The 27,642-nt window shown below is 51.1% G+C and overlaps 5 protein-coding genes across 5 annotated transcripts; 2 read left to right on the top strand and 3 right to left on the bottom strand.

Annotated features, from left to right (window-relative positions):
* Positions 1-256: 256 nt before the first annotated feature.
* Positions 257-1,430, bottom strand: ALT_8583 (glycoside hydrolase family 16 protein; the record flags this gene model as incomplete). Its single annotated transcript, XM_033557137.2, has 3 exons — positions 257-523; positions 596-1,022; positions 1,075-1,430. 3 exons carry the CDS (start codon positions 1,428-1,430, stop codon positions 257-259), a joined length of 1,050 nt encoding a protein of 349 aa, XP_033413028.2.
* Positions 1,431-2,540: 1,110 nt separating this feature from the next.
* Positions 2,541-7,421, bottom strand: ALT_8584 (CORVET complex membrane-binding subunit VPS8; the record flags this gene model as incomplete). The annotated part of the gene is made up of 3 exons (XM_033557138.2): positions 2,541-6,556; positions 6,616-7,042; positions 7,095-7,421. 3 exons carry the CDS (start codon positions 7,419-7,421, stop codon positions 2,541-2,543), a joined length of 4,770 nt encoding a protein of 1,589 aa, XP_033413029.2.
* Positions 7,422-8,798: 1,377 nt separating this feature from the next.
* On the top strand, positions 8,799-9,790 carry ALT_8585 (uncharacterized protein; the record flags this gene model as incomplete). Its single annotated transcript, XM_033557139.1, has 2 exons — positions 8,799-9,366; positions 9,429-9,790. 2 exons carry the CDS (start codon positions 8,799-8,801, stop codon positions 9,788-9,790), a joined length of 930 nt encoding a protein of 309 aa, XP_033413030.1.
* Positions 9,791-10,088: 298 nt separating this feature from the next.
* ALT_8586 (DEAD/DEAH box helicase) lies at positions 10,089-13,330 on the bottom strand (the record flags this gene model as incomplete). Its single annotated transcript, XM_033557140.2, has 9 exons — positions 10,089-10,120; positions 10,177-10,291; positions 10,339-10,759; positions 10,820-11,266; positions 11,319-11,480; positions 11,530-11,701; positions 11,751-12,234; positions 12,285-12,467; positions 12,527-13,330. The coding sequence occupies 9 exons, from the start codon at positions 13,328-13,330 to the stop codon at positions 10,089-10,091; spliced, it is 2,820 nt and encodes a 939-aa protein (XP_033413031.2).
* Positions 13,331-19,313: 5,983 nt separating this feature from the next.
* Positions 19,314-24,524, top strand: ALT_8587 (DNA-binding E3 ubiquitin-protein ligase SNT2; the record flags this gene model as incomplete). The annotated part of the gene is made up of 3 exons (XM_033557141.2): positions 19,314-20,070; positions 20,128-20,611; positions 20,672-24,524. The coding sequence occupies 3 exons, from the start codon at positions 19,314-19,316 to the stop codon at positions 24,522-24,524; spliced, it is 5,094 nt and encodes a 1,697-aa protein (XP_033413032.2).
* Between the last annotated feature and the right edge of the window lie 3,118 nt (positions 24,525-27,642).

The following is a 27,642-nucleotide window of genomic DNA, read 5'->3' on the forward strand; positions in this document are numbered from 1 at the left end:
TGTTTTGCTTTGGATGATGATTGGCATAGTTAATGTATAAATAATGTCAGGCTACTGATGACACACCCTAATAGCCATGAACTGGTAGCTCCTCGCAGATGAACCGAATGTAAGTGTAACAATGTAAATACAGAGATGCACACATCTATGTCACCTCCAAACTATAATCTAGACTATAGATATAAACAGGGTATACTCAAATACAATATACACAACATCCCCAGTACATATATACCGTCACCTCTCAACATCAACCTCAAAGACCACGACCATGCCGACCGGGACGGGGCCTGCCGCCCTCCCAAGGCAACTGCGCATGCAGATGGTCAGTGGCATTCTTCCTCATCTTACTCGCCCCAGGCGCATCCTGATACACCTTGAGCGAATTGATCAGCCAGTACGCCTCCTGAAACGCAGAGGGGTTATTCGCGACGAAATCCTGGCACGAGGAGGCCACAGACGCGCAGCTGCCGGAGCCCCAGACACCGCCTGCCCAGCCGCCGCAGAAGGTCGTATCGAAGACCTTTTTCCATCTGTCAGCAAACCCACTGAAAGTGGAAAATGGAGAAGGGGAAAGGGGAAGGAAGGAACATACAATCTGCATCTCGCTAAAGTGCGCATCAAAGTCACAGCTGCCAGGGGCGAACTTGGCGAGCGGCGTTCCCCAGTTCGTCGGGTTGGGGGTGCCAGCTCGGATATCCAGGGGGGTCGATCCGCGAGGGAAGAACCAGATGCTGATACCCGCGGAGGTCCACTCCGTTGCGTAGATGCCGCCGCCGGCGTTGTTGAAGCCCGTCCCGTAGGTCTGGCTTGAGGTGGCGGCGATGCCGCAGCCTGCGTTGGTGCCTTGGCCGGGGGCATAGTCGTAGCAGTTGCTGGTGAGCAAGGTGCCGGTGAAGCCGCCGTTGGCGATGGTGCAGCCGTCCGTGGAGTGGAGGGTCATCTGGTTGGTGGACTGGGTGTTGACGCCCTCGATGATGTCGATTTCGCCGTGGGAGGGCCAGTCGGGGCCGACCATCCAGCTGCGCAACTTTAGCTTGAGTTCTTGGATAGTATGGTGGTGAGGGAACGTACAAGGCAGGCCAGGTGCCGCAGATGCCGCCTGGCATGTGCGCCAGGTCCAAGATGACGAGGCCGTGCGTGTAGCTCTTTGTGCTGGTGATGCGGACGCTCTGCCGGCCGCTGCTGCTGGCGACGTTGGTATGGTCTACGCCCATGTAGACGGCACCGTTGGCAGCGATCAGGCCGGCGTTCTGCGCGGTGTTGCGGTCGACGTACGAGACGAAGCCGCCGGTCGGGTCGGGGGCCGTGAAGAAAGAGAATTTGTCAAAGAACGAGGTCGAGGTGCCGTAGTCGTCTTCGAGGACGTAGGCGGCCATGCCGGTGGCCGAGAGGCCCAGGATGGGAAGGAGAGTCGACCAGATGTACATTTTTTGGCTTGATTCAGCTGTCCAGCAGGAATAGAAGGAGTGTTTGGTCTATCCAATGAGTGTGGTCACAGTGGGAAAAGGAGCGACAGCACAAGGCCAAGTGAGAAGGACAGTGATGGTTCGAACAACGGGAGAAAGAAAACATCCTTCTCGTCCAAATCCATCTGAATATATACATGTCATACATGTCAGTCACCTCAGGGTCGTAAACAAATCAAAGCGAAGCTCTGCACTAATGCACTAATGCACTAATACAATGTGGCGCCCCGCCATGAAGAAGATGATGCATCCACCGGCACCGGGCCAGGCCCTGAGACCTGGTGTAGAGTCAGAATGAGATGTATCAGAGGCCATGTGGACATGACAACTTGGAGCCAGATACAAGGTCAGTCATCTCTTCACCGAGAGATGATGAAACAGGGAATTTGCAGGCCTCCACTCAGCCCGGAGCCCTCTTGTCAGAAGGCTTGGTCACTATCGACTCCGGTATCTTACTGGACGGAATCAGTAGTCACTGGGATAAAGTGAAACAGCGGCTTGCATCAATCACATTCTAAGCTTTGTTAGTCAGGATGTAATGGTAACCATGCAGGATCAATAAGCATGGAAAAGGGGTCTACTGACTTCACGCGGCTCGTCACGTCGAATAAGCAGGCAAGACGTGAATGGATGGATCCATCTTCTAGTGAAGAATGACTCCGATGTCATCTCCGTCCCCTGTAGATGCCGGTTTGTCTTGCAGAATCTCATCTATCTGATGTCAATAATGCATCGGGATATAACCAACTGCCGACTGAGGTTCCTTCATGGTTGTATCGCGCGGCGCACGAGGCCAAGGTTGCACTGGCGTCAACATACCAATACAACTATCACCATGTTGTTGCATTATTTCCGTTGCGTTACAATTCTGGTCTGCTGATAGACTTTTATGCTGCGAAAATGGCCCCGACCCATTCTTCCTTATCATGACATTCGTCAGATATGCCGGGTCCATAACAACATGGCATGCCTTAAGAATGCGGAAGGGGGACAAAGCAGGGTTGATGCATATTTTACATCATACGGAGTTATGATTATAAGAATGATGACTAGATGGCTTCCAAGTCCTGTTTATGTACAAGTCGGACATGACAACTCCAATCCTGTTCCATCCGGCGCAAAATGGGCCGAGTTCCGCTTACTCGTCCGTCCAGCCTGAGCCATGTCCACCAGACACTGATGGTGGTACAAATGACGGCAGGAAAATACAACGGCGGGGCCGATGCGCTTTTCTTCGGCATTATTGTGGAAAGCCTCGTCTGTTTCAGGTGCTCCGACAACTTCCCGATGCTGATGATGATGTTCCACATGCCCGTTGTAGTGCAGTGACGGACCACCGACTGCGCCCACGGCAGCAGCTTTTCCCTTCCCCCTGGCAGCTGCAGGATCAAATCTGCCTTCTAGCCGTTTGATCGCCCGACGTTGCCGCTCCCCTTCCTGTCTTTTCTCCCACGCTTCCCAGTACTGCGACCCCACCCCGGGACCCCAGATGCGTTGCCGGCAGATCTCGCACACTTGCCCCCGCGGCCGCCATCCCTGTTGACGCAACCGCGTGACCTCCTCCACATGCACAAAGAGGTCTCGATCGAGCATGCCATTTGCCAGAGCCAGGAGGGATTTTTCATACGTGTAGGCGGAGAAGACCGACGCCAAGACAGCACGCAGCTCGAGAAGCGACGGTGACCAGCTGGCTGCTCGAGCGAGAAATGCGCGTAGGATGCGGAGAAAGGTTACATCGGTCCGCTCGGCACTAGGGGCTGCTCCGCCCAGCTTGACAGTGCTGGACAGAAGAGCAGTAAATACTTGCTGAACGAGAGTGCGGACGGACGACATGAGTTGGGCGGTATTATCGCCCGATGAAGAGGTCCCAGGGGCCACCTGGGTGAGTTTGTTGTCGTCAACTTGCTGTCCCCGCACCAGAGCAAATACACTGCTCGCGATGCGAACTACTGCTTCAATGAGATCCAGCCACAAGGTCTCGTTGAACGACAGAGGCTGGTCCAACGCAACCTTGCTGCCAGTGCCGTTCCTCTCCGGTCGCGACGTTTTGGTCGTCTGGCTTGGACTTTGGCACAACCAGATGCCAACGTGCGCATACTTGTTCAAGGATTCGAGGAGATCGGTAATCGCTTCCGCCGTACTGGCAGAGTCAGGACTCTCTTGCGCACTCTGCAAGATTCCTATCAAACCCGATTGCAGTGCACCCAAGTGAGCGATGAGCCGGTCCATTGCAACTCGCACCTGGCCTTGCCTCACGAGCAGAATGACGGCCGCATCGACCACCCCGCTCTCTTCCATGGCAGGCAGCAACTCCTCCAGCCGTACATCGCCCGTTCCCAAGTCATCCACAAACTCCGCAACGTGCGAGGGGTTGTACTTGCAGAGGAGCTGCACATATCGCTCAATCATCCAGTTTGCGACGTTTCGGGGAGACCCTGCTTCTGCAACCTCCCGCGTCGGGCTTTCGACGACAACGAGCAGATACTGATACTGCTTATAACTGTCGTCCTCCAGGGCCTTGAGGAATGTCTCATGCATTTCGGGGGCGAATTCCTGCATTGTCTGCGCGGCTTTTCTCACATCAATGCCGGCCAATTGTCCAGCACGTTTCTTGATCACGTCGACGACATCCCGTCTTTGCTTTTTGCCCAATATGGAGCCGGGACGGAGGCAGTCCTGTAGACAGGTAAATACCGCTTCCTGCTCGCTGGGGTCCTCAAGGTACGTGAGTATCAACTCGGGGAATTGTCTCTCAGTGCGGTAGGTGGATTTCAAGATACGGTAGAAGCGAGCTTCCCGGAAAAGTGGGATCATGTTCGGGATATCCGGAGGATGGTAAATAGACAGTAGATATTCCGCACTGAGCTCACAGTCGTCCGCCATCTCCTCACTCGGGTAGCGACATAGTCGCACCAATACCTGATGAAGCGTCGTGCCAGACAGCAGAATATACTGAGGATATTTGGGCAGGTTGCGCGCAACGAACATGTCGAGGTAGATGGTATCTGAAGGATCGAAAGAAGTAGGCGTCATAACCTGGAACAGAATGCTGATCAGGTATTGGCGGTTGATCGAGACTCCTTGCGCGGGGATCTCATCGGGCTCCTGGTCGTTCAGGAAACTATCCTCAAACGCCTCGTTCAACATGCTCATAAAACTAGATGCGTCGAACTTCAACATGGCATGCAAACTCGCAAACGTTCCTATCGCTTGAGAAATGCCAGATTGGTTCCCCGAGAAGAGATAGTCGTACAATGCTGTCTTGGCTCTCGTGGCCTCAGCATCGTCCATCTCTTCACCAGTCGGATAGACGCGGCCAGTGAGCACGAATGAGAGATATGGAAACATCTTTGCAGCGTTCGCATGTCGATTGAGCTCATCCATCGCATCCCCGTTGACCAGGGGTTCCGCCTGCGACGGAATGAGTGCAATAAGTTCCTCCAGCGGGCCCACGTAGTCGCCAAGACAGCGGTTCCATACATATATAAAAGCGTCGTATAAATTATAGTGTTTGCACAGATTTGTGACCTGGTCAATGTCCATCGTTGTGGTATCAAGTAGACAGATGATCTCTTCCAATCGACTGGTCGAATGATTTGTGCTGAAGTGGTTGATTAAAGCCTTGACAGCAGTTGGAGGTAAAGAGCGCACTGCTCCGTCCACGATATAAGGCTCGAGAGCATCAAGGAAGACACCTTGCGAATCATGCTCCTCGTACCAATTGAAGACCTCGTCCCAGAGAAACTCGTCCTCCGCCGTACTAACACAGGCGGATATCGAAACCTCGGCCAGTTCCTCGAGCTGGCGGCTCTCGAGGCGCTCATTGTTGGCTTCGGTGTTGCGGCCAAAGGCAAATTTCAACGAGGCCGATATGATCTCCAGCAGCTTTTCGCGAACGATAGGCTGTCTCAACGCGTCCTCTTCCGGCAGCCCTACGGTCAATTTCTCGGTACTACCTTTATAGTACGATGTCGCCAGTTGGATGGCACCAATAAAATCACCGGCCTCCATGAGTGCAAAGAGCCGATCCGCCCAGTTGGAAAGACTGCCGACCAGTGCTTCATTGAAGCCCATCAAGAAGAGACGTCCTTTGTACGACCGGAAACTCATGTAAAAAGCATCAGCGACAACACCATGCATCGACGTATCTTCCTCATTCAGTTGCTCGACTAGAGAATGCAGCTGCGAGGAGAAAAGGTCGACATGGTATATGTGCCGATTCAGCAAATCCACGGCGTCGGTCACGCGCATAGAATCGTCCTCAAGAATCAGCAGCTGCTGAGTGATTGTGAGCACTGCCAGTACTGAGCGACTCAGCCACTGCACGGCAACGATCGCCTCTTCGGCCTTCCATCGGCTTCGTGGTGTGAAGTCCAGGGCAGGGGGTCTATCTCCACTTAGCGGTTCATCCGTCTCCATCTCAGCGACATCCAGTACTGTCAGCACGTTGGACCAACAATAAACAAGCTTCGTCTTTGAAGTCTCAGAGTCTCTGCCCTTCAGCTTGATTGCTGGAAACCAAGCCAGCGCGCCCGTCATCGCACCGTGGGCGGCGACCTCCTTCGGGCGCGGTGACTTGTATTGCGTCTGCGCAACGGGCGTCGTGGAGACAATCACGAGGAGGTAGGGAGTCAACATAGCGACCAGACCCAGCGAATCGGTTGGCTGTTCCACGTTGCCAAGAGGGAGAGGCGAAAACGCGAGGATGGAGCTCGGTCTCCGTGTGCGGTGGCCTTCGGCGATGACTTCGGGATACCGGCCCAGGATTCGTGTTGTCTTCACCGTTCGACCTACTGCGCCCATGCCGCGAGTGGCCAGATGCGAGAAGGCCATTCCTCGTTTGTCAGCCGACACCAGCGCAGTGCGTCTCGTCCCCAGGAAGCCAAGGTGGATCACCGACATTCCTGCTATGTGACCATCGGAGGTTCGAAACTCGAGTCGATTCGCGGGTATTGGGGGTATGTGAAGGAAAGGTCGAGCAGATCGCGAGATCTCCCATGTGAATATGTCGCCAGAGGTATGGCCCCCGGCGACTGTGGAGTGATCGGCCGAAAGTGCCAGCGAGGTGATGGCGCCGCATTCAACAGCTGTCGCAACAGTCAGCCTTAGTCGGTGTACTAAAGTGCAAACCCCCAACCAAACATACCCTTTGTCCCTGTTCCGATGATGGTCTTCAAGCTTTGCTGGTAATCAAACACCAGAATGATCCCTTTAGACGTTCCAATCACAATACTAGTAGAAACCGCCATGCACGTCGGATGACCAAAGTTCCGCTTGCCTACTTCTGAGAATGCTTGCCCGGTAATCTTTCGAAGTTTGGTCCACCGAATTACATCCCAAGGACCTTGAGGGGTTTCAGACTCCCCGGTGAACGGGGACATGCGGCTGGTAAGGGAAGACTTTCGCGAGTGAATATGCGACAGAAACGGCGAGGCTGGCCGGAACCCGAGAGGGGAGGAGGAGAGCCTCGACTGGAAGCGAAGCTCGAACGGACGATGGGAAGGACTGGGACTGGGACGAGGGGACGCTCGGAGCGCCAGAGCACTGCTGCTTTGTGACGAGAGAACGGAGCCCTAGAACAATCAGCGGGTCGATCGATGGCATTCGGATTGCAAGCACACCAACATGTAAAGAAGGGGTATCATCCGGCGTCGAGGCTGTCTCATTAGGACTGCCAGCAGCAACAAGCTGACCGATACGGGGCGTTACTGGAAGATTGGCAGCCTCGGTGTCAGACGAGGGCATCGTTTTGTCTAGCGTCTGGTCTTGGTCGGTCTCTGGGGAGAGATCCTCCTCATGGTAAGCTATTGTACCATTTTCCAGTTCATTCCGCCGCCCATCATCTTCTAGGGACCTATTTTCGGCAGGCATGAGGGCTCCCTCATCCTCCTGGCCCAAGTCCAGCTCATCCTCGCGGTCCCGGTCATCACTGCCCTCGATATTGGAGCTCATCGGCAGGACGTTCGCATAACCATCTCTCCTCTCTATTCATTCAAATGACGTTAAGGCGCCGTGATAAGGAACGACCCAAAGCCTGTTGCCCGGGATTTGGTGTGAAAGATGAGGCGGTGCGTGAAGGTTGACCGACGAAGCCGATCGCAGGAGGGACGGAGTATTGGAGGTTCCAGGCGACGGAATCGACGCGGCGATAACTCGTCAAGAATGTTGAGATTAATGGTAGATCGCAAACCCCATGAATAACTGTGAGACAGTTGGATCAATAACCGTGGCCGTTTCTCCCGCGGCGGTTGAAGCAGCTCGTTGAGCTGGAGCTGATCACCAGAAATGGTAATGGGGGAGGCTGGCTTGGCTGCCTGCTAGTATCCTTGTAAGCTATCATGTCACCCACCCCACAAGCCACGAGCAGTCACAGCCTGCCACTTTCATCATTTGCCTATCTACATGTGAGGAGAATTGAGGTTGAGAGGGGACCTTTGGATGGTGTTCGAATTCAAAAATTATACTATCATTACTGTTGGCTTCCAGTAAACCAGACACAGTTGAATGTCAATCGTACCTGGATTGTTGACAGCATGTACCTGAGGGTTTATGCCTAAGGCCGCGATCGATCAACAAAGTATCCAAGCCTACCTCTCCTCTGGTACAATAAGTTAGTAGGTATAAAAGAGCTTGGGTAATAATAATGCCATATTTCTTGCATAATCCAATAATAAAAGATCATATCGCTTCTAAGAACCCTCCCACAAACCCAAGCGAAAGAATGCAACCAAAACCGCACCCTACTCAAGGCTAAATATGCAGGAAACAAAACAACATCCAACCATTCATTCCACTGACTCAGGAAGACCCCAGCAAGCTTTAAATCGCAGTCCAGCCATGATTTGCGGTAACTGGCAGACGCTTGCTGGACCGCTGGACCTGCAGGTGATAAACTCATCCAGCCTGATCATCCATCTGTGTCCCTCTCTCTGTCCATCACAAGCTAATTGTTCTCCATCCACCAACCACCGAGCTTACCCTCTACACGCATGCCGGTGCCTTGTCCCTCTCAGCGCGCTATAACCCGCAGGGTAGTATCAGCCTTCATCCAAGTCGGAGGTTATTCCACAAGTATCGAACGTACATGATGGGAGCTGATACTACCCAGGTGGTCGCCTTGTGGTCACAAGGAGCTGTGATGTGCCGTGATCCAGGACATTCTTCAAGCAGGAACAAGGGGATGCATGATCTGATCATTCCAATGTTCTTCTTTCTTCAGCTGAAAGGAGATAAGAATAAGAATCAAGCTCCTCCCACGTAGCTTCGATCTTGAAAACAGTCTCTTCACATTACAGCCTCCTTCTACTTACAGAGTATTCATAGCTCAACATGTCCCCCCTCCATTTCCTCCCTCTCCTCATCTCCCTCCTCCCCATCCCAGTCCTCACAACCCCCGTAACCCCAAGAGCAACCCCAACAACCTGCAACGGCAATCCAGCCTATTGCACCCGCCTCTACTCCAACATCACCTTCCTAGGCGCCCACGACAGCCCCTTCGTCGGGCCCCTCCCGCAACAAAACCAGAACCTCGAGGTGACAGAACAACTAGACCTCGGCATCCGCTTCCTCCAGGGCCAGACACACAAGAGCCTCGACGACAACGACAGTGCGCTCCGGCTATGCCATACCTCCTGTCTGCTCGAGGACGCGGGGACCTTGCAGTCGTTCCTGGAGACCGTGAAGGGGTGGCTGGATGCGCACCCGGACGAGGTCGTCACCCTGCTCTTGACGAACGGGGATAGTGTGCCCGTGGCGCGCTTCGACGAGGCGTTTGCGGGGGCCGGGATGAGGGACTATGCGTTCGTGCCGGAGGGGAGCCCCAAGGCGTTGGCGATGGATGCGTGGCCGACCTTGGCAGCGTTGATTGAGAAGGGGAAGAGGCTGGTGGTGTTCCTGGGTGAGGATCAGCCGTCTGTTAAAAGGCATGTCCGAGGGGTATGTGCGACTGACCATGGATAGATTACGGCGCCGATGTCAACTCCGTCCCCTATATCCTCAACGAGTTCACTTATTACTTCGAAACCCCCTTCGACGTAACAGATGCGAACTTCCCGAGTTGCAGCATCGACCGTCCGTCCGGTGCCTCGGCTGATGGGCGCATGTACATCGTCAATCATTTCCTGGACGTCGAGATCCTGGGCATCCTGGTCCCCGATCGCTTGCGCGCACCGAAGACCAATGCCGTCTCTGGCAGTGGCAGTATTGGGGCGCAAAGCGCATTGTGCAGCTCTCTCTACGGTCGGAAGCCTAACGTTGTCCTGGTGGATTTCGTCGATCAAGGTCAAGTCATAAACGCACAGAACGCTCTGAATGGTGTCTGATTTTGTTGGGTGTTGTTCTTGTTTGCTGATACCCTCTTGTGTATATCCCATTCAACATGATTCGTCAGAGATAGCAATCCTATGCCTACATACTAGAGTGATATGTCCAAGAAGATTGTCCCACAGATTCTCTATTCCAAGTGCAGAAATCGACGAAGTTGCTTCAATCTCCGTATCACTCCGGAGCCCTGCTCCGGGCCATGATACAGTTCATCATCGCACGTCTTTTGGCAAAGGTTAGAAGTTCGAGTGATATGCGTCAGTAAACCGTGGGAATAGTCATAGTTGAACTGGGCTTTTATTCATCCAAATCAACTTGCATCTCGCGTTCTAAGACATTGACCTGAGCATTCATTCAAGATCATACAGAGTCTCGTTATACATACCCCAAATCTTATTTGCGGAAGCCACGATAATCTCGGCTTTTGCAAGCAGTTTTTTCCTATATCGCTCGGCCTCCGTGGGATGTAGCTGGCTCTTTTGCGCTTTGCGGGGGTTCGCCTGGCGACAGTTACACCAGGCATACGTAAAACAACCAAATGACATACCATCATCAGTACCGGGACAAGATCCTTCGCCTCTGCCTCCGCCAGGTCTCTCAAGTTCCGAAACCCATTTTCTCGGAGCAGTCGTGCTGTCCAGCCCTTCACATATGCGACCTGAGCCATCTCAAGTAAGTCTGCGCGCGCTCCAGCTTCCAGTCGATCACGCATGTGATCTAGGACCGCAGCAAGCATGCCCCAGTCCATGCGCTGGCAGAACTTCACCATGCCTGCCGCAAAGCCGTGACATTGCTGCGCTAGTGTCTGAACAGCTCCACGGGGAATGTTGTAGCGGCTCGCAATTGTCGATAGCGGTACCTCGTTACTCAAGTCGCGCAGTTGAAAAGCTGTGTAGGCCCGCCGATATATAGTGGCCTGTTTAATCTGTTCTGGGTTGTCTTCCTTTAGCAATCCTCCGCTCTGGACCCTGCAAACCGTTAGTGCCTCCATGCTCTTCTACAGACAAGATCAGGAACAATTAGCGCACATCAAATTCACAAAGTACGGCTGCACGCCGACAAGCTGCAGCGCCCGCAGACCACTTTCGTCCAGATTATCCAGCTGTTCTCGGAAAATGAGCCAATCTATCTGCGTATTCATCGCGACTTGGATCGGTGTGAACATGTAGAAAATATGCATGTCACCATCCATGACAAATGCCCGCGAGGCTCGTTTCAATTCTTCGTATACAAAAAGGCCGTCCTCGGGAGCGAACGCAGAGGCCACTACGGCCTGCCCAAGTTTTGTCGCCTCGTACGACTCATCCTCTTTGAATATCAGTAGTCCTTCGTCAATGAGTTCCTGCAGTGACGATTGCATAATCGAATAGGCAATCTTCTTGTCCACCGTCTGATACAAAAGCGTGCATTTCACATATTCTTTGATTGCCTCGCAACCGGAGACCAGCCCCGTTGCAATAGCTTCCAAGAGCGCTCTAATCATACATCAGCAACTGTCAGTATAGTAGTGTTTTTAAGGCAGAATACCGTTTTAAACCTCTCTTCTCTGGTGCTAGACAGCTTTCAATAGCCGGCATATCGGCCTCGAGAAGGTCGCAAACAGCTTGTATATCAGCTTTTCCGCATATCAGATACGTTTCACCGGCGTTGTCCTTTCCCTTGCGGCCCGCTCGTCCGCACATTTGCCGTCTTGCCTCTCGTTAGCTCGGGTCACTGAAATCAAAGTGGCGGTTCTTACAGCATCGCCGGTCCGACCAACTCTCGGCCCATGCGTGCTCCATTAATAATTACCCTCCGCGCTGGAAGATTAACACCAGCTGCCAGACTGCATGTGGCCACGATAACTTTCAAAACTCCTTGGTCATATGCTTGAGCTATCAATTCCCGCTCTTCAGTGGTCATTCCTGCGTCTGTAGCCGAGTTAGGTCATTGACGTAAGCCAGCGAGGTAAGCACCTACGGTGAAATCCAACACCCTTGAGGATGGTGTTTTCTAAAACTGGATCAAGACCGCTGGGAAGGCTTCTGAGATCGGCAAGGAGATCCAATCTCCTGCTCAGTTCATCGTCCTCCAGTCCAGATACTGCAGGCATAGCTTCGCTGATGATTCCTGCACTGATCTGGCAACCTTGCCGACTCCCGCAGAATACCAAAGCACCATACCCTGCCCCAGCAGTGTCGACGGCCAGAGCAACCATTGCATTTGTCATGGGGTTTGCAAGTTCCCGGTGTTTTGAACATTGTATCATGCGGTGTGGAGGCAAAGTATCCGTCAAGGAAATCGTTTTCATCGACTTCAACTTAGTGATAGTCTGGAACAATTGACGCGAAGTTGCAGCAGGGTAAATAGCGTTCTCGTAGACCAGGTACTCGTCGATTGGAACCGGTCGATAAGTAGAAATAAAGTACTTTGCATTCATCCAGTCCGCCAAAAGTTCCGTATTCTGTCCTTTGAGTTAGCGGGCCCAATCGAGATACAGAAGCGATCACGTACAGAAAGGGTGGCACTCATGCCAATAATCTGGATGTCTTGTTGCAGCAACAGCAATTTTGTCACCATCAGTTCGAGGATGTAGCCGCGATGCTCATCGTCCAGCATGTGTAATTCGTCCAAGACAACGACACCCAAGTCTCCAATAGAGCATTCTTCAACAGCGGTATTAATCAAGGAGTTTGCCTGGAAGCCCATGTCAGTAATCAGTTCAACCTCGTTGATGGCTTCTGAGAAAGACAGACCTTCTCTATCGTGCAGACGGCAATGTCCGTGTCAGCCCAAGAGGCAGCGGTCCTACTCCCACCAAAGTACCCTGTGACCCGAATAGATTTCTGTAGATTTTTCCAGCGTTGGTAGTATGGCTTCGACCGAGCGGCTTCATCATCATCATCAGGGACGTTCTTTTCGACGTTTTCCACAATAAGCCTAAGCCACTTCAGCTTTTCTTGAACGAGTGCAACATACGGAAGGACAAGGATCGCCTTGCGAGACGGATGCTCAATGATGCGCTTCAGCATCAAGACATCGGCCACGAGGGACTTGCCCCCTCCAGTAGGTGCTGTATAGACAAGATGCCGCTCGCCTTCGAGGAGTCCCCGAGCGAGCAAACATGACGCCTGCCAAGGGTAGATGCTAGTGACCCCAAGAGCAGCAAAATTTGCCACCAGGGCAGGCGGCAGCCCATATCGGGGGTTTTTAAGAAATAGGAGAGGATTTTGACTGGAACCTGGTACGGCGTTATCTGTCCTTCCTGGTTGACTGCCGCCTGGGGGAATGGCGACTGCAACTTGATGAATGTCACTTGCGACCAGTCGGTTTTTCTGAGGAGTTACAGAGGGACGAGAAAAGTCGACCGCGCGAGTATCCAGCAAACCAGCCTTGCTGTGATCAATTTCCTGTTTCAGATTTGCGATCTTGGAAGAGTCATTTGCTGAATGCTCCGTAAGTCGCTTTTGTCCTGCCAGTGAGACTACATCATAAGTCTGCTGGCGAGCGACATCGATGGAGGTCTGGAAGCCATGAATCTGGAATGGCTGCCCCGACATCCCTTGAGCATCTGTATTGTATGCTAGAATGACGGTGCGGCGTAAGCTTAGCAAGTACTCAAGTTCTGAATGTCCGCGGCGCTATACAGGATGCTGACGGTTGGCCGCCAAACAATAGAGTGGGTGCACTGAGCGATTGTATCAGATCTGTCCAATCTCCTCCAGCATACCAACCATTTAGCCTGCCTCAAATCCCAATCAATCAAAATCTCCGGAGAAGCATCCCGTACATTTTTTCCTATTTTACTAGCACTGGAGATAGTTGCATTCAAGGCAACAGCGCGGGTGCACCGCGTTAGTTTCGGGAAACTGCAGTCGCAGATATGAAAATATAGCAGCCTAAGGCAATAAGGCAGCAAGGCAGCAAGGCAGATATGGCGGTTACTTGAGCCTGGTAAGGATCCAAGGCACTTAATCATTATTATTGCTGCTACCGTCTGCACTCTGCAGGGCGGAACGTTCCTGGATCAGCTCCGTCCAGCCAACCGGAGCACGCTAGTTACAGACTTACACTGATCCGCAAGTGGCCACCTAACCAGTACACCAGATAGCATTAGTAGATAGATATCCAATGATTCTCATTCACTACAAGAGCACGCTAGACGAAGTAGGTATGGTGGCATAAAAGGGCTCATTTACCTAGCCCAGCAGGTTGGACACCTATGGTTGTGCACGGACAGGTTATTTATGCGTCTACGCCATCTAGGGAGTTGGACTCTGGCCATATGCTGCATCTCTTCTCCTGCATCTGTTTCTATCTCATCCAGTATAGGGATTAATGGTTCATTCTCCTCTTCACAAACATTATTAATACGGAATATTAAGAGTATATTAATATAGTTATCCAGCCTAAAAGTGACCAGGGCTTGTTTTGATGAATCGTCATTGATGCTTGGCTACACGGTCGCCTACCTAGTATGCACAATGTGGTACAGTGGCTTCTGATAGTCACCATTTACTTGATGTAACTGGTAGCCAATAACCCCTAAGTTCAGTTGATAGAAATTGTTCCCAAGAGTAGGATTATTTGATACTACTGGAACACAAGTATTCCACTTGAGTATTTCACTGCCATATGCAACGCGGTAATGGATTTTTTGAAGTATACCCGAGGATGAAATCCAGCGCATGTACGGAGTTACCACTAGTCGTATGCAGCTAACTTACTACTGTCTAGTATCTAGCACACATGACTCGATACCCCTCCAACTAGTGTGGATGCATTCGATCGATGTGGATGCACACCGTATCTGCCAACGGAGTTCATAGCCATGAGTATTTCTAGGTCGATGTAACTAAAGCCCGCCTATCGTGTCTGCCATAGGACTCTCGAGTCGGGGGATACTCGCGAAGTGACAAGGTAGGACAGTACTGGATCGCGTATGAGATCCTTTGCTGATTTTCTTCTTCAAACGACGTAAGGAGCACGCCAAGACTCGCTTCAGTCCCCTTCATTTTGGCGCATGCGTGCCTTGTTCTGTTGAAATGCTTGCTACTCCGTACATCCGGACGTCCTCGGAAAAACGGTTTCTAGGACGATATGTCCACGAAAGAATAGGTCAAGGCGACAATGTGAAATAGACAAGCAAAGACAGCAGATCAGCAAAGGGTGCAGAGTGAAGTGCCAAATGGCAAAGAGTAGGATAGTGCCCAGGGTCCGGGCCACTTTGACCCTCAGTCATACTGCCGAGCGTCGCTTGTAGACCGTTGCCTTGGGTCGTCGAAGTGACTGACGAGCACAACGACACGGGCGGCTATATAACAGTAAATTATGTCTTCTTGATTGAGCATTGATGGTATCTCTATTTACGCGGATAAGATTGACCTAAATAAGCTGGCTCGAGGTCCGCTGGCGCTGATAGCAAAATTGGCGACAAGTCGGAGATATATATTCGCCAGTGTAGTCACCTACTGTTCGTGACAGGACTGTGCAAGTCATGGGCGCCGACAGAAGACAATGTGATTGAATTGGAGTCGATTAATCTATATTTCTCTCTTTCCCAATGTACTAATATCTCCGATTTGACTGTTAACATCGTGACTGTTCAATGAGTTGGTTTAGCTTACACTATGGTATCTAGGTATGATTACGCCTGCCATCGCCACAGTCAGCAGCAAGCAATCCTCCATAATGCCACTCCCAATCTTCATGAGAGTTGTCCCTGATTTAGGCGAAACACGCGAACAGGAGGCTGAGAAATACGAGCGTCTCAGGTTTTACCTCTTACAGTATCGCTAAATCAAAGTAACAGTATGAGGCAAGCATTCGATCAGATCTCACATGACTCTGTGAATCAGGCATCTCTGGAACGGCTGAAAAAGCCTGACTCCAGGTTAAATCCTATTTGAGGACAGACATTTTGCTTTGGTAGTGCGTGCACCATCGAGCTCGAACCAGCAATAATAATGTCTAACAATGGTGGCAACTCCGTCAGAAGCGTTAGCGAGGAGCAATCATCGGCTATCGTGGCATGTGGACTATGATTGGCCGAGTCTGACGTGGTTTAGGTATGATCTCCAGACAACCAGCGGTATCAAGGAATCCGCAAGGCAAGCAAATAGTCAAGAGCATGCATATCCCCTCAGCCTACGAGTGAATTAGTTCTGACAAACCAAGGGAAGGATTTCTGAATATATTGAAAGAGAAATCGGAATCACACTCCATAATAAGCAGTGTGGGATTGTTCGCAGTCATCTCCGTCGAATAATACAAACCTTAGTTCCAGCCAAGACTATTAATATGGAGCCAGCCAAAAGTCCGCTGCCGCGGGGATCCCCAGCAAATGCATTTCACTGATTCCCTGCACCAAGCCACACATATAGCAGTTCGCGCTGGTAACGTGATGATCTTTCTCAACCTAAGATAAGAAGAATCGAGACAACTAATACCATTCATACTGCCCGGTTGGTCCAGAATATTGAGTAGAAACCGTTTATTTTGATAATCTGACTGAGCGTCATGTAGAGGCCCTACCGGAAGGCCCTCGCTTGACTATTCGAGTCAAATTATCGGCCGTCCCTATCACTTCATTTCGGGTTACGGACAATATTCGGTCGTACAAGAAGTCTGATACCGCTCTGGAGTAGCCCCTCCCCCCTTTACAAGCGAATCATCTGGAACTAAGGACTAAGGATTTCATATCGTTGCCATTGTTTGTATTGAAAGTGGCGTTTGGCCACACACAGGCGTTATTCATTCTTCGGATCGATAGTAGCTAGTGCGAGGGGTCCCAGCCGTACCAGACGAAAAGTTCGAAATTTTATTTGTATGCAGAGAGATACCTTAAGCCAGTTTTCAGTCGGAACCTTGGCCTCCTATATTCCGTGATCTCCTTTAAATACTGCATGTATCCGACGTTGATGCTTTACTGAAGATTGGAAGATCTATATATTCCTCCTATGATGCCATAATTGTTCGCACATTTGTCATTCGTATGCATCCTCTTCTGTCCAGTAGAACGGAATCTACCTGTATGTATGATACCAAGTTCCTGTGCGACTACCTTATATCAGCTCCTCGGATGCCAGAGTACCTCTCGGCCGTGTCGACGACGGAGCATAACCGCGCACCACATTACTGGATTCTTTTCCCGATGAGGCGATCGCCATCAATAGGTATATCATATTGTATCTTCAAGAAGTCCGGGGATTTTTGATTTTCCTGGAATGGCGGAACAAGGTCGCATGGCTTCATCCAGGACCAGATGGTGATGACGGGGAGAAGCAACAGCCAACACGCATGCTGCCCTACGTAACAACATTCCAGCCACAACCTAGACTGACGCTTTTCCCGTCTCTTTCCCCTTCCCATATTTTACCATACATTTTCCTGATCAACTCGAGGCTCTCATCGAACCTGTAAGGTACTCATAGCCTTAAGTAGTGTACATTGACCATGGTGGATGGGATCCTTCGCTCTGTACTACAGATAATGGGGGGCCTTCATAATGCATTACTTTTCTATGGCCCCATGTTCAGAATATCATCATAATCGTCATCATGGTTCTTTGCATCGGGTCGCTCGGCCCACAACAGACACACGCACACACACAACCCTTTTGAGGTGACTAAATCAAACAAACCCGGCGGGAACCACCCATATAAAACGACTAGACTAGACCTGCCTACATGAGTAAATTCTCCCGCTAGCACCAATACGTAGATCACCCAACGGGTCAACAGCCGCCTTAACCCTTAAGACTGAGCAAGGGGACCAAGAGATAGTTAGTGCGTAAAATAATAATAACCGGTCCTGTGTATCTATCGAGAGTCTACTGAAAAGCCGCCTGTCTAAGTGTTCCGTGTCTTAATATGATCGAGAAGACTGAAAAGAACCAGGATCTACTAAGGAAGAAACAAATACCAAGCATAACGGTGCGGCTGGATCAGCCAGCACACTGGAACAATCCAGCTCCTACCTAGGTACCTTAATCTTGTATGATACAATCTATCCATCAAACCAAGTCAAGGACTATCATTGAGGATAGGGAGGCCGATTGCACATCCTGGAGTTCAAGTCTTTCAAGGGTTCTTACACCCTCAGATTTCCCGCCTCACTCTCTCGCTCTCTTTCGCTTCTTCTTACCCTTCTTCCTTTTTCCTACCATCCTTGACTAGACGCTGTACTCCGTCGTTCTAAGTCTCCTCTGGTTCGTCCTTTGGTGGAGGACCCGTCATATTAACATATCGGGACTAGGGGGGCAAAAGGGACGTGGTCTGGTCGGGATCCTCTCATCTAGTTAGACGGATTTCCTGATTCTCATTGCCTCCATATCTTCTTCCCTCTTTCTTCTCATTATTATTATGGTCTTCATCGTCACCATCGTCACCCTCGTCGTCCTCGTCCTCCCCAAACCCTTCGTCCCTTGACTCGGCGAACCCATCTACCATTCTTCCTCTTCCTTTCCTACCAACTTTACTCTTACCGCTTCCGTACCTTGCCATCTTGTCTTGCATCTTCCCCCAACAACTCTCCTTCACGACTTTCGGTCTAGGCAGAGTTCTATTCTGGTTTGATTCGATAATCCTACTTACGGAGTAGGCTACTAAGCCACTACCACGACTTACGCAAGTACCAACCTAGGTAAAAACCTTCTTCTACTTCCATTCCCTTTTGACTTGACTTTACCCTTATGGACCTACATGCATACATACTTTAGATCACCTCCTACTGGCCCATCTTACCTCTTCATTGCTCACTCACCCCACGAGTCTTCCCCCCGACACATACACCTATTTACGGTACCCAAGTGGCTTTGCTTTTGTTTTGCTTATACCGCCGTCACTTTAACTTTATCCTACAGCAACTTCTCTCTCTCGCTCTGTCTTTTCCCCTACTTCTCTTCTTTCCTCCCTTCCTTCTCCACCACACACCCCATCATCAATTTCAGTCTTTCGGACTTCCTCAACCTTCCCGTCTCCCTTCCTTTCTTTTCTTCCTCCCATATCTCCATTCATATTCCCCTCGTGGCCTGCTAACAGTTCTAAGCGAGGTTTATCTTCTCTGGAGTCTGGTAGTCTCCCGCCTTGGCCCGATTTTGGAGGGTGTCGATCGTGATCTTCAAGATATCCTGCGTCTCATAGTCTTGTCTCTCCGACTTTTTCTTGACACGCGATTGACCCTTTCCACACCCCTGCGGGAACCGGTACTAGCACCACTTTTCATCTTGCACCCAAGTCTTCACTTTCCGAATTTGTTTGCGTAGACATTTGCATCACGGGACTCGACTCACTTCCCCCCCTTGACTTGCGGCTTGCCTTCGCTCGGATGTCTCCAGCTTTCACTCATTCTCTGCACAACCAAGTTTGATGAGGGATCGTCCTTCCGTCGCGGCCCGTATTTGAACCTTGCATTTTTCTGTGTTCAGGCCAAATTGGGGTGTTCTTCAACTTTCACTTCTACCACCTACGCAACACTGGTACGCTGCAGCCACCCAGACTCCGTGTAATTCACCTCAATTTTCTACCGCTCTGAGGGCTGGTCATGGCCTCGGACAGGTCGCCGCCCCAGAAGCAACCGCAACAACAACAACAACAACAACACGTGAAGTCTACCTCACCATCACATCGCATGACTACTTCTGGTCAAACATCCCGAAGGGGATCCGCGGATTCTTCCACCGCCCAAGGCAACGCCACCGCGAATGAATCATTATCGCAACCCATGACGGCCAGCGCAACTCCTTCAGAGGCTGCGGGTGCGGAGCCGCCCAGCACCTCCGCCACTCCTGCGCCTTATGGCACTCGGTCCAGGGGTCGCAATGCGCCTCGCCCCAACTACGCCGAAGATCGCGACATTGACATGGACCTCGAACTGCTTCCACCCTCAGCACCCAAATTATCCAAGAAAAGTAGTGGTACGGCTGCCACTAGCACTACTAATGGTGTCAAACCAGACGGCGAGAAAGCTTCATCATCGTCGAATTCTCGAAAGAGCCTAACTGCGGTGAATGGATCTAATGCCGCAGCCGCCAAGGACGCGATTCCTGGCACGTCTTCTTTTTCTGCGAAGCCAGACGATTCAGCCGGATCTTCGAGCTCGTCGAGGAAACGTAAACAACCGGCGAGCTCTACGAACTCGAACTCCACAAACGGAAATGCGGCCAAAAAAATCTTTACCGCTGCGCCAAGCGCGGACCCCAACCTGCCTGAGTCCAACATGGTCTCGTTCGAGAACAGTGGTGCCTACCTTAAGGACGGCAAATTAATTGCCGATGACGGCACAACGTTCGCTGTGAATGGTAAGTCCATTCGACATACAATGTCTTGTGCGCGATTTACTAAATTTATACATTCAGATCATGTTTACCTTATTTGCGAACCTCCCGGAGAGCCGTACTACCTTGCTCGAATCATGGAGTTTCTTCCGTCCAAGGATAAAACCAATGGACCCATTGAGGCGCTGCGAGTTAACTGGTACTATCGACCTCGTGACATTCATCGCATCGTCGCAGACACAAGACTTGTCTTCGCTTCCATGCATTCCGACACGTGTCCGCTCACATCATTGCGTGGAAAATGCCAGATCAAGCATCTGTCAGAAATAGACGATTTCAACGCGTATCGGAAAACCAGGGACTCATTTTGGTACGACAAGATGTTTGACCGGTATATCCATCGCTACTACGAGGTCGTCCCCACCAAGAAGGTGATCAATGTACCGGCCAATGTCAAGAAGGTTCTCGATGAACGTTGGAAGTTCATCCTAGTGGAGATAGGAAAACGGAAAGAACTGTTTAGTGCGGTCAAAACCTGCAAGCGATGCGGTTTGTACGCTGCTAGGTAGGTGTTCCATGATAATGTCATAAGATCCTTTGAGCTTACCACTGACTCATCTTATAGTAATGACTCAGTTGATTGCGCTGTCTGCCACAATACTTATCACATGTACTGTGTGCGCCCAGTTCTCACCAAAAAACCCGCCCGAGGGTTTGCATGGGCCTGCGCAGCTTGCAGCCGTGCACAGGAAAAGAAACTTGAGGCTCGAAACACGCCCATCATCGGTGAAACCCCAGCCGAAGCCGAGGAAGAAGTTGCGGAAGAAGAAGAGGAGGAGCCGAATGGTCTTCCTAACGATACCAATGTCAGTACGCCTGCCCCGGCGGAGGAGGAACATCCTCGCCCGGCGACGAAGGAACAAATTGCGCAAGCCCGGATGTGGCCCTACCGCTATTTGGGGATTCATTGTCGGGTGGAAGATGCGCTCGATTACGATGACCGCATCTATCCTCGAGCCAGTTCTCGACTGGGACCACGGCATCAAGCGATTGTCAACCCATGGCCTGGCCGTCCGGTCGAGTACGCCAAGCCGATTGATATCAAAAAGAAATATTTGAGTCGCTCTGGCCGCAAAGATTCGAAGCTCTCGAAAGAGGCTCAGGCAGCAATTGAAGCAGCGAAGCAGGAAATCGCAAACCGCCCCAAATGGGTCATGGATGAACCAGTTGGATATGTGCGACGCGGCGAGGACGAACCAGTTCTAATAAACGGCAAGCCAACCCGTACTGCCGAAGTCCTGTTTAAGATGCCCACTGCAACGCAGATCCCGAGTCGGGGCGAAGATGATGCGCCTGGAGCGGAACTCAATCCTGCGGATCGAGAGAAATTTATCGACGAATATATGGAGCGGGCTAAGGAAATCGCACCTCAATTAGGGGAGGAGAAGTACGCTACAAATTTCCTGGACAAGGCCTTGGAGCTTCTGTATTCGAACAGTTTTGATGCCGAGGCCGCTCTCGCGAAACTGAAACAGCAAAACAAATACAAGGATCTGAAGGAACCGCATTTGCGCCCCGAGGAAGTGAAGTTGTTCGAACAGGGCGTTGCCAAGTACGGATCAGAGCTGCGCAATGTGACCAAACACGTCGGTACAGTTCCGCATTACCAGATCGTCCGATTCTACTACATGTGGAAGAAGACCCCGCGGGGTCGGCAGATTTGGGGCGGCTATGAGGGCAGAAAAGGCAAAAAGGAAGCCAAACGGCATAATGCCAATTCGAAACTTGTGGATGACGTGGCCGACGACCACGATGATTCGGCCTTCGATAATGAGAAAGCGGCCGAGAAGAAGCGTGGCTTCCAATGCAAGTTCTGCTCCACGCGGTCTTCGCGGCAGTGGCGACGCGCCCCTGGCGTTCCGCCTGGCACCACGACTCCGAGCGAGCCATCGAAGAAGGACAAGGGCCCGCTGCTCACGGTGGCTCTCTGTCTTCGTTGTGCTTTGCTGTGGAGAAAGTACGGAATCCAGTGGGAAAGCGTGGATGAAGTTGCCAAGAAGATCGCGCAGAGCGGCAACAAGTCCTGGCGCCGCCGAGTCGACGAGGAATTACTGACGCAGCTCCTGCTCTCGACTGAGACACCGATCAGTATCAACAGTGCCACTGCAGCCACTGCGGCCTCGATCGGTGTGCCAGTCAACGCAAACCCGCAAGTACAGCAACAAGACTCCAACAAAAAGAAGGCAAAGTCCAACGAGAAAGAAAGCACTGCTACACCTGTTGCCACCTCGGTCGAACCGGCACCGAAAAAGAAACCGCCCCCGGAGAAAGCGCCAGAGCCGCAGCCAATCGTTCCGGATCCTCCAAAGGCCAAAACACTGCCCTGCGCCGTTTGCAACAGGCTGGAGCCTTTGGGCGACCAACACCTGTCATGCCGAGATTGCCGTTTGACTGTTCATCGTAACTGCTACGGAGTCAGTCCATCGCGTAACTGTGCGAAGTGGCTATGTGATATGTGCTCGAACGACCGCAGTCCCATGATTTCCACATGTTACGAATGCGTTCTGTGCCCTGTAACCTGGACGGAGCATGAATTGATGGAGGCGCCAAAGGTATCGCATAAGAAGAAGACGGATCGTGATCGGGAGAAGGAGAGGCTCGAGAAGGAGATGGTGCAGGAGGCTATCAAGCTTTATCGGCAACGGCAAGAGGCAGTGGGCAAACCAATTGGTCCTCGAGAACCGTTGAAGCGAACTGCCGGTAACAATTGGGTTCATGTCATGTGTGCTGTTTGGACCCCAGAGATCAAGTTCGGCAATGCCAAAGAGCTCGAGCCTGCGGAGGGATTTGGTCTCATTGCGGCAGACAGGTACAGGGACGTGTGCAAGCTCTGCAAGACCACGAAAGGTGCCTGCGTGACCTGCAGCCACAGCGGCTGCAATGCCCATTTTCATGTGGGTTGTGCTTTTCAGGCACAGTACACCTTCGGGTTCAACATTACGCCAGTCAAGAGTTCTAGACGGGACACAGTCAGCAGTATACGACTTGGGGAGGAGGTGGGAGCAGCAACCGCGGGCATTTGGTGTCCGCATCACGCTCCTTCATCCGGCCTCCACCAGATTGGTGAGGTGACGGGAGAAGACGGTTTGAACGCACTTCAACAATTCGTTCAGTCGTACAAGCAGGCGGATTTGACATTGCCCGGGACGGTTCGAAGAGCAGCATATGTACAACAAACGGTGAATGCTTCTCCTCAGCATGCAACGACCGCCGGAAGTCGGCGCGCCTCCGCCATCAACGGTGTCGTCTCTGCTACCCCTCAATCGGCACCCACGACGAAGGACAACCAAAAGCCCGCTGCGATGGCTCCAGAACAACATACGGATGAGATGGAGATCGATTCCGGAAGCCGTGCTCCCCGGCAAGTTTCCAGTCCCGAGGTGGAGCGGAAATGTTGTCGTTGCTCTACCTCGTTCAGTCCTCGGTGGTGGCCGATCGACGGTTCGCGGCGAGCTCCTGTCCTTAACAGCAGAGGCTCGAGCATGAATGGGGTCGGAATGAGTTCTGCCAGCCCGCCATTTCTTTCCCAGAATCTACCTCAGCATGCTCTACCTAAGCTGAATGGCGATTACAGCTCGGTCGCGGATGGACCACTCTACGAATGTCACAAATGCTATTTGAAAAATGCTACAGCTCAGCCATCTCCGGAGCCGCGACCGTCTCCGTACTCCGCGCAGCGGCCAGTGCTGCCCGCCCCCCGAATCCCCGAATATCATGGGCATCCTTATGGACCACACGCGCATCCGACTCCCCCTCCGGCCAATGCTCTCCCAAGGCCGCTTAGTGGCACTCTTGCTCATGGCTCTGAATGGTACCCGGCCCATGAACAGCGGCCGACCGAGCTTCCCGATGGTAAGCTGCTCAATGGCTTACCAGTTCCGGCATACCACGGAGGACCGCCCCCCGTCCAGACTCATCCGCTGAATGGCTTTCAACATCCGACGCCACCTACTCACCACGCTCCTCCTCCTCCTCCACCTCATTATCCTGGCGGTGCGCCTCCACCTCCACACCAGCCGTACACTGTTCATCAAAGTCCGTACGCGCCAGTGTCCATGCCATCACCTCATCCGTCCCATGCGCCGGGCCCTCGACCGTACGCATCTTCAGCGTCACCTCCAACGGCACAAGCGACCATCGTCCGCCACTCTCCTCAACATTCTCTCAGCGCCTTGAACGGAGGCCCGCCTCCGCGAATGTATTCTGTGGATCGCATCCTCAGTGCTTCGACACAATCACCCCCAGTGTCACAAGCGCGTATGGATCCCCGGGGGCTGTCACCTCCTGGCAAGATGGAGGACACGCCTCTCAGTGGAGCCGGAGGAGCGATGAGCACTGGTAGGAGTTCGGGTGTCAATGGAACGCACGGGGGATCTGGGGCAAGCGCCAGTCCATCCTTAAAAAATCTACTTTCTTAGCGTGGGGTATCAGCGTACGGAAAGGGGTGGATTGCGAATGTATGATAGTGTTCATTTATTTTTTGTTTCGCTTTCTGGCATTCTACCTGGGGTTGGGATTTCTTGTCATTATGAGCGGCCATCTTCAATTTGTCCATTATTCTTCTGCTATTTTTTTTTTTTTGTCTCACCCTTTTGAATGTTTGGGCTTCTGGGAGCCATTATCTACAGGGAAGAGGATTAGAGATTCAGATCATCATCATTTTAGGTGCATGGGCTGGGGTATTGTCAGCGTTCGATTGTTGCAGCTCCAGGCTGTGTATATTGTGCATTTTAAACCGACGAACAAGCTTTATTTGATTAACTCAAAATCAGCCTGTGCTCTATTGTTAGTAAAAGAATGATTTCATGAATTCCTGACTCTGGCCGATCAGCGAGGTCAACACGGGATACTGTCGCATGTCTTAGAGATCAGCCAAGCAAGGTATCTATCCCTTGGAGCTTTCGCTTCCTTTCCGCTTTGATCATAGAAACACTTCCGTTCAGCAAGAGTCTTATGGATATTGGGTAGGCAGTCGGCCGAAAATCGGACTTGATTTCAAGCCTCAGCTCTATTTGCTAATTATTGCTAAGTGCTTGTCTTTTCATAATGCTCCGTCGGTTGTAGATAGTAGGAAGCGTGCTCGATACGATAGTTAGTAGTAGATATGTTTACGTGATGACTCGTAGTAGGCAGACGCTAGGGGGCATTCTGGAATCTGGACCGTCTCCAGAGCGGGGCCACAAATGTACTCGAGTATGTAATCTGTAGGTACCTTAGTAGGTACGGAACTAAGGTATCTACGGAGTATTTTGCATCTTGAGCCTAGTATGTTATCAGCAGTATGAAGTGATAGAATCAAAAGATGGCTATGTTAGTGATATTCCTCTTTGGATCGATATCAATGGATTGACCGACTTTAAAGACGAATGGGGAGTCGGCATATGTTGGCTGGGAAGTCGCCACATCACATCATCATCGTTCAGTACTACTTGATCTGGACTCTCAGTTGAGTTTGCTCACAGCAGTAAGTTCCAGGTAACTTTGATGGAGGATCTAAGGCACCACAAGATGCCTTACGTCCTGTAGCATCGCATCACATCACATAACGTCAATGGCTCGCTTGCCACTGATCATGGAATTATTACATCTGCGGCCTTGGGTGGTGGTTGTGCGCTTGCGCCCCTGAGGATTAATTAATTTTTGATTACTTAGTAGCCCCTTAGGTCATAGGTGAGGTAAAGATAGAATCTGCATGGACGGAGTACGGAGTACTCTGGCCTTTGGATTACTCCGTCTATAGGACCTCAGGCAGCGAATATCACTTGTGGTAGCTGATACCTAATCCCTACCTAATATACTAAGAGGCAGAGAGGTACCTAAAGTGGACTTAACAGTTGGGTAGGTAGGCTCTAATAATGATGGAGGAGAGAACCTCGGTAATTTGGATAAAGGAAATTACGAACCATAAACAGGCGTAAATACCCACAAATGAGACAAGCTGATTTGCTCAGCCAGCATTCTAGAAGACGGCGGAGTGCAGTGGTCGATGAGATGGGGATGGTTTGAGCAATGATCAGGCGTTGCGGTCTCCCCACTTTCTCCACTTACTTTATCTTGAATTTTTTCCTTTTCTTTTCATAAGTGTCAACTGTCTAAAATCTGGATGGTAAGGTATTGGGTAAGTTTTATTACTGATGGAGAGATGGATGGGAGCGAGGTGAAAACGCGACAGTCTGCATTCGACTGAGGTTGATTCGGTGCCTAAGGTAACTAACTCCCCTAGGTACGCTGTACTACCGACTCGGAATGTTTCTAGATGGATTGCTTGCATCGTTCTCCTTACCTTTGCTTTTTTCTCTGCAGGTGATTTGTCTGATGGTGATCCGAAGTTGAACTGAGCACGTTCGTGCTATCCAAGCATATTAAGCCAGAGAGTATTCAAGCACTCTATTTCATCATCTATTTGGTACGAATGTGCAATGTCCCAGGTAAAAAGGTATGCCTGACTTATTATCTGTAAGGTACCTTTGTCAGTCCTTAGTAAGATGATCGTCGTAATACCTTACAGTAAGTTTGTATTACCGACTCGGTAAGGATCGGCCCCATCGCCGAGTCTCTGACGACGCCCGCACCCGCTGTGCCGCGACCTTCTGGAAGACTGGAAGAAAAACCCAAGAAGAATCCTCATCTGCAGAGTCGACTACGACCATCTATCTTCAATACTACCCTAATAATAGTTGGATGTAGTATCTAGATACTAATAATAATACCCTAGATAGATAGTATTGTCTAGTCGATCTTCATTCTAATTTGAACCTCTCGCCAGACTCTAATTGTCTTTACCTCAAGTAGTCAGTACGGTAGACCCTCATAGGCTCTGTGGTCTGGTCTGGTTGCTCTACCTCATTCCTCTCCTCTCGTCTCCTCCACTTGGACCCTCCCTGAGATCGACTTCCTTCTTTTTGCCCTGTCTGTCCCATTCTCTTCTCCTCCTGCTCCATCAGCCTCAGTGTATATTCTAGGCGCTGTCAATCTCCATCATCGTCATTCCATACCTTTGCTTTTTTTAATTTTTTTTTCTACCTTTTTTTTTTTTTCCTAATCTTTTCCACTTCTCGTTCTCTACGCTTTACCATCGACTACCACGCAGTAGACACTACACCATCGCGTTTCCTTTTCCTCCTTTCCACCACTTAACCACATTCCACACTAGTGGTTATCCTCCTCCCTTGTCCCGTTACATCAACGTCAATCCTCACCCAGGAAATTCGACTCGTGCGACAGTTCCGTCTTTGTCCTCCCCGATAAACAGGACCTGGTTATTCCAGTTACCTTCTTCATTGCCTCTGTCCATCTGTGTGCCGTCTCTATTCCGCCTGGCCCTCTCGGAGGCCCATCATGGCATCCTGAGAATCCCTCCCCCCTCCGATCCAGGAACCTCGAATTTCGCGTCCGTCTCGGCTAGGTGATTCTTGAATACGTTGCGATTCCGACTCTTCGCTTTCTGGTGGATTATCGACCGACGTGTATCTGCCTAAGACGGCCTTTTGCGAAAATCACTGCGGCAATTGGTGCTCCCTCCCCGACCGTTTTACC

The sequence above is a fragment of the Aspergillus lentulus genome, assembly GCF_001445615.1.
Source record: "Aspergillus lentulus DNA, contig: Alt16, strain: IFM 54703, whole genome shotgun sequence".
Lineage (NCBI taxonomy): Eukaryota > Fungi > Ascomycota > Eurotiomycetes > Eurotiales > Aspergillaceae > Aspergillus > Aspergillus lentulus.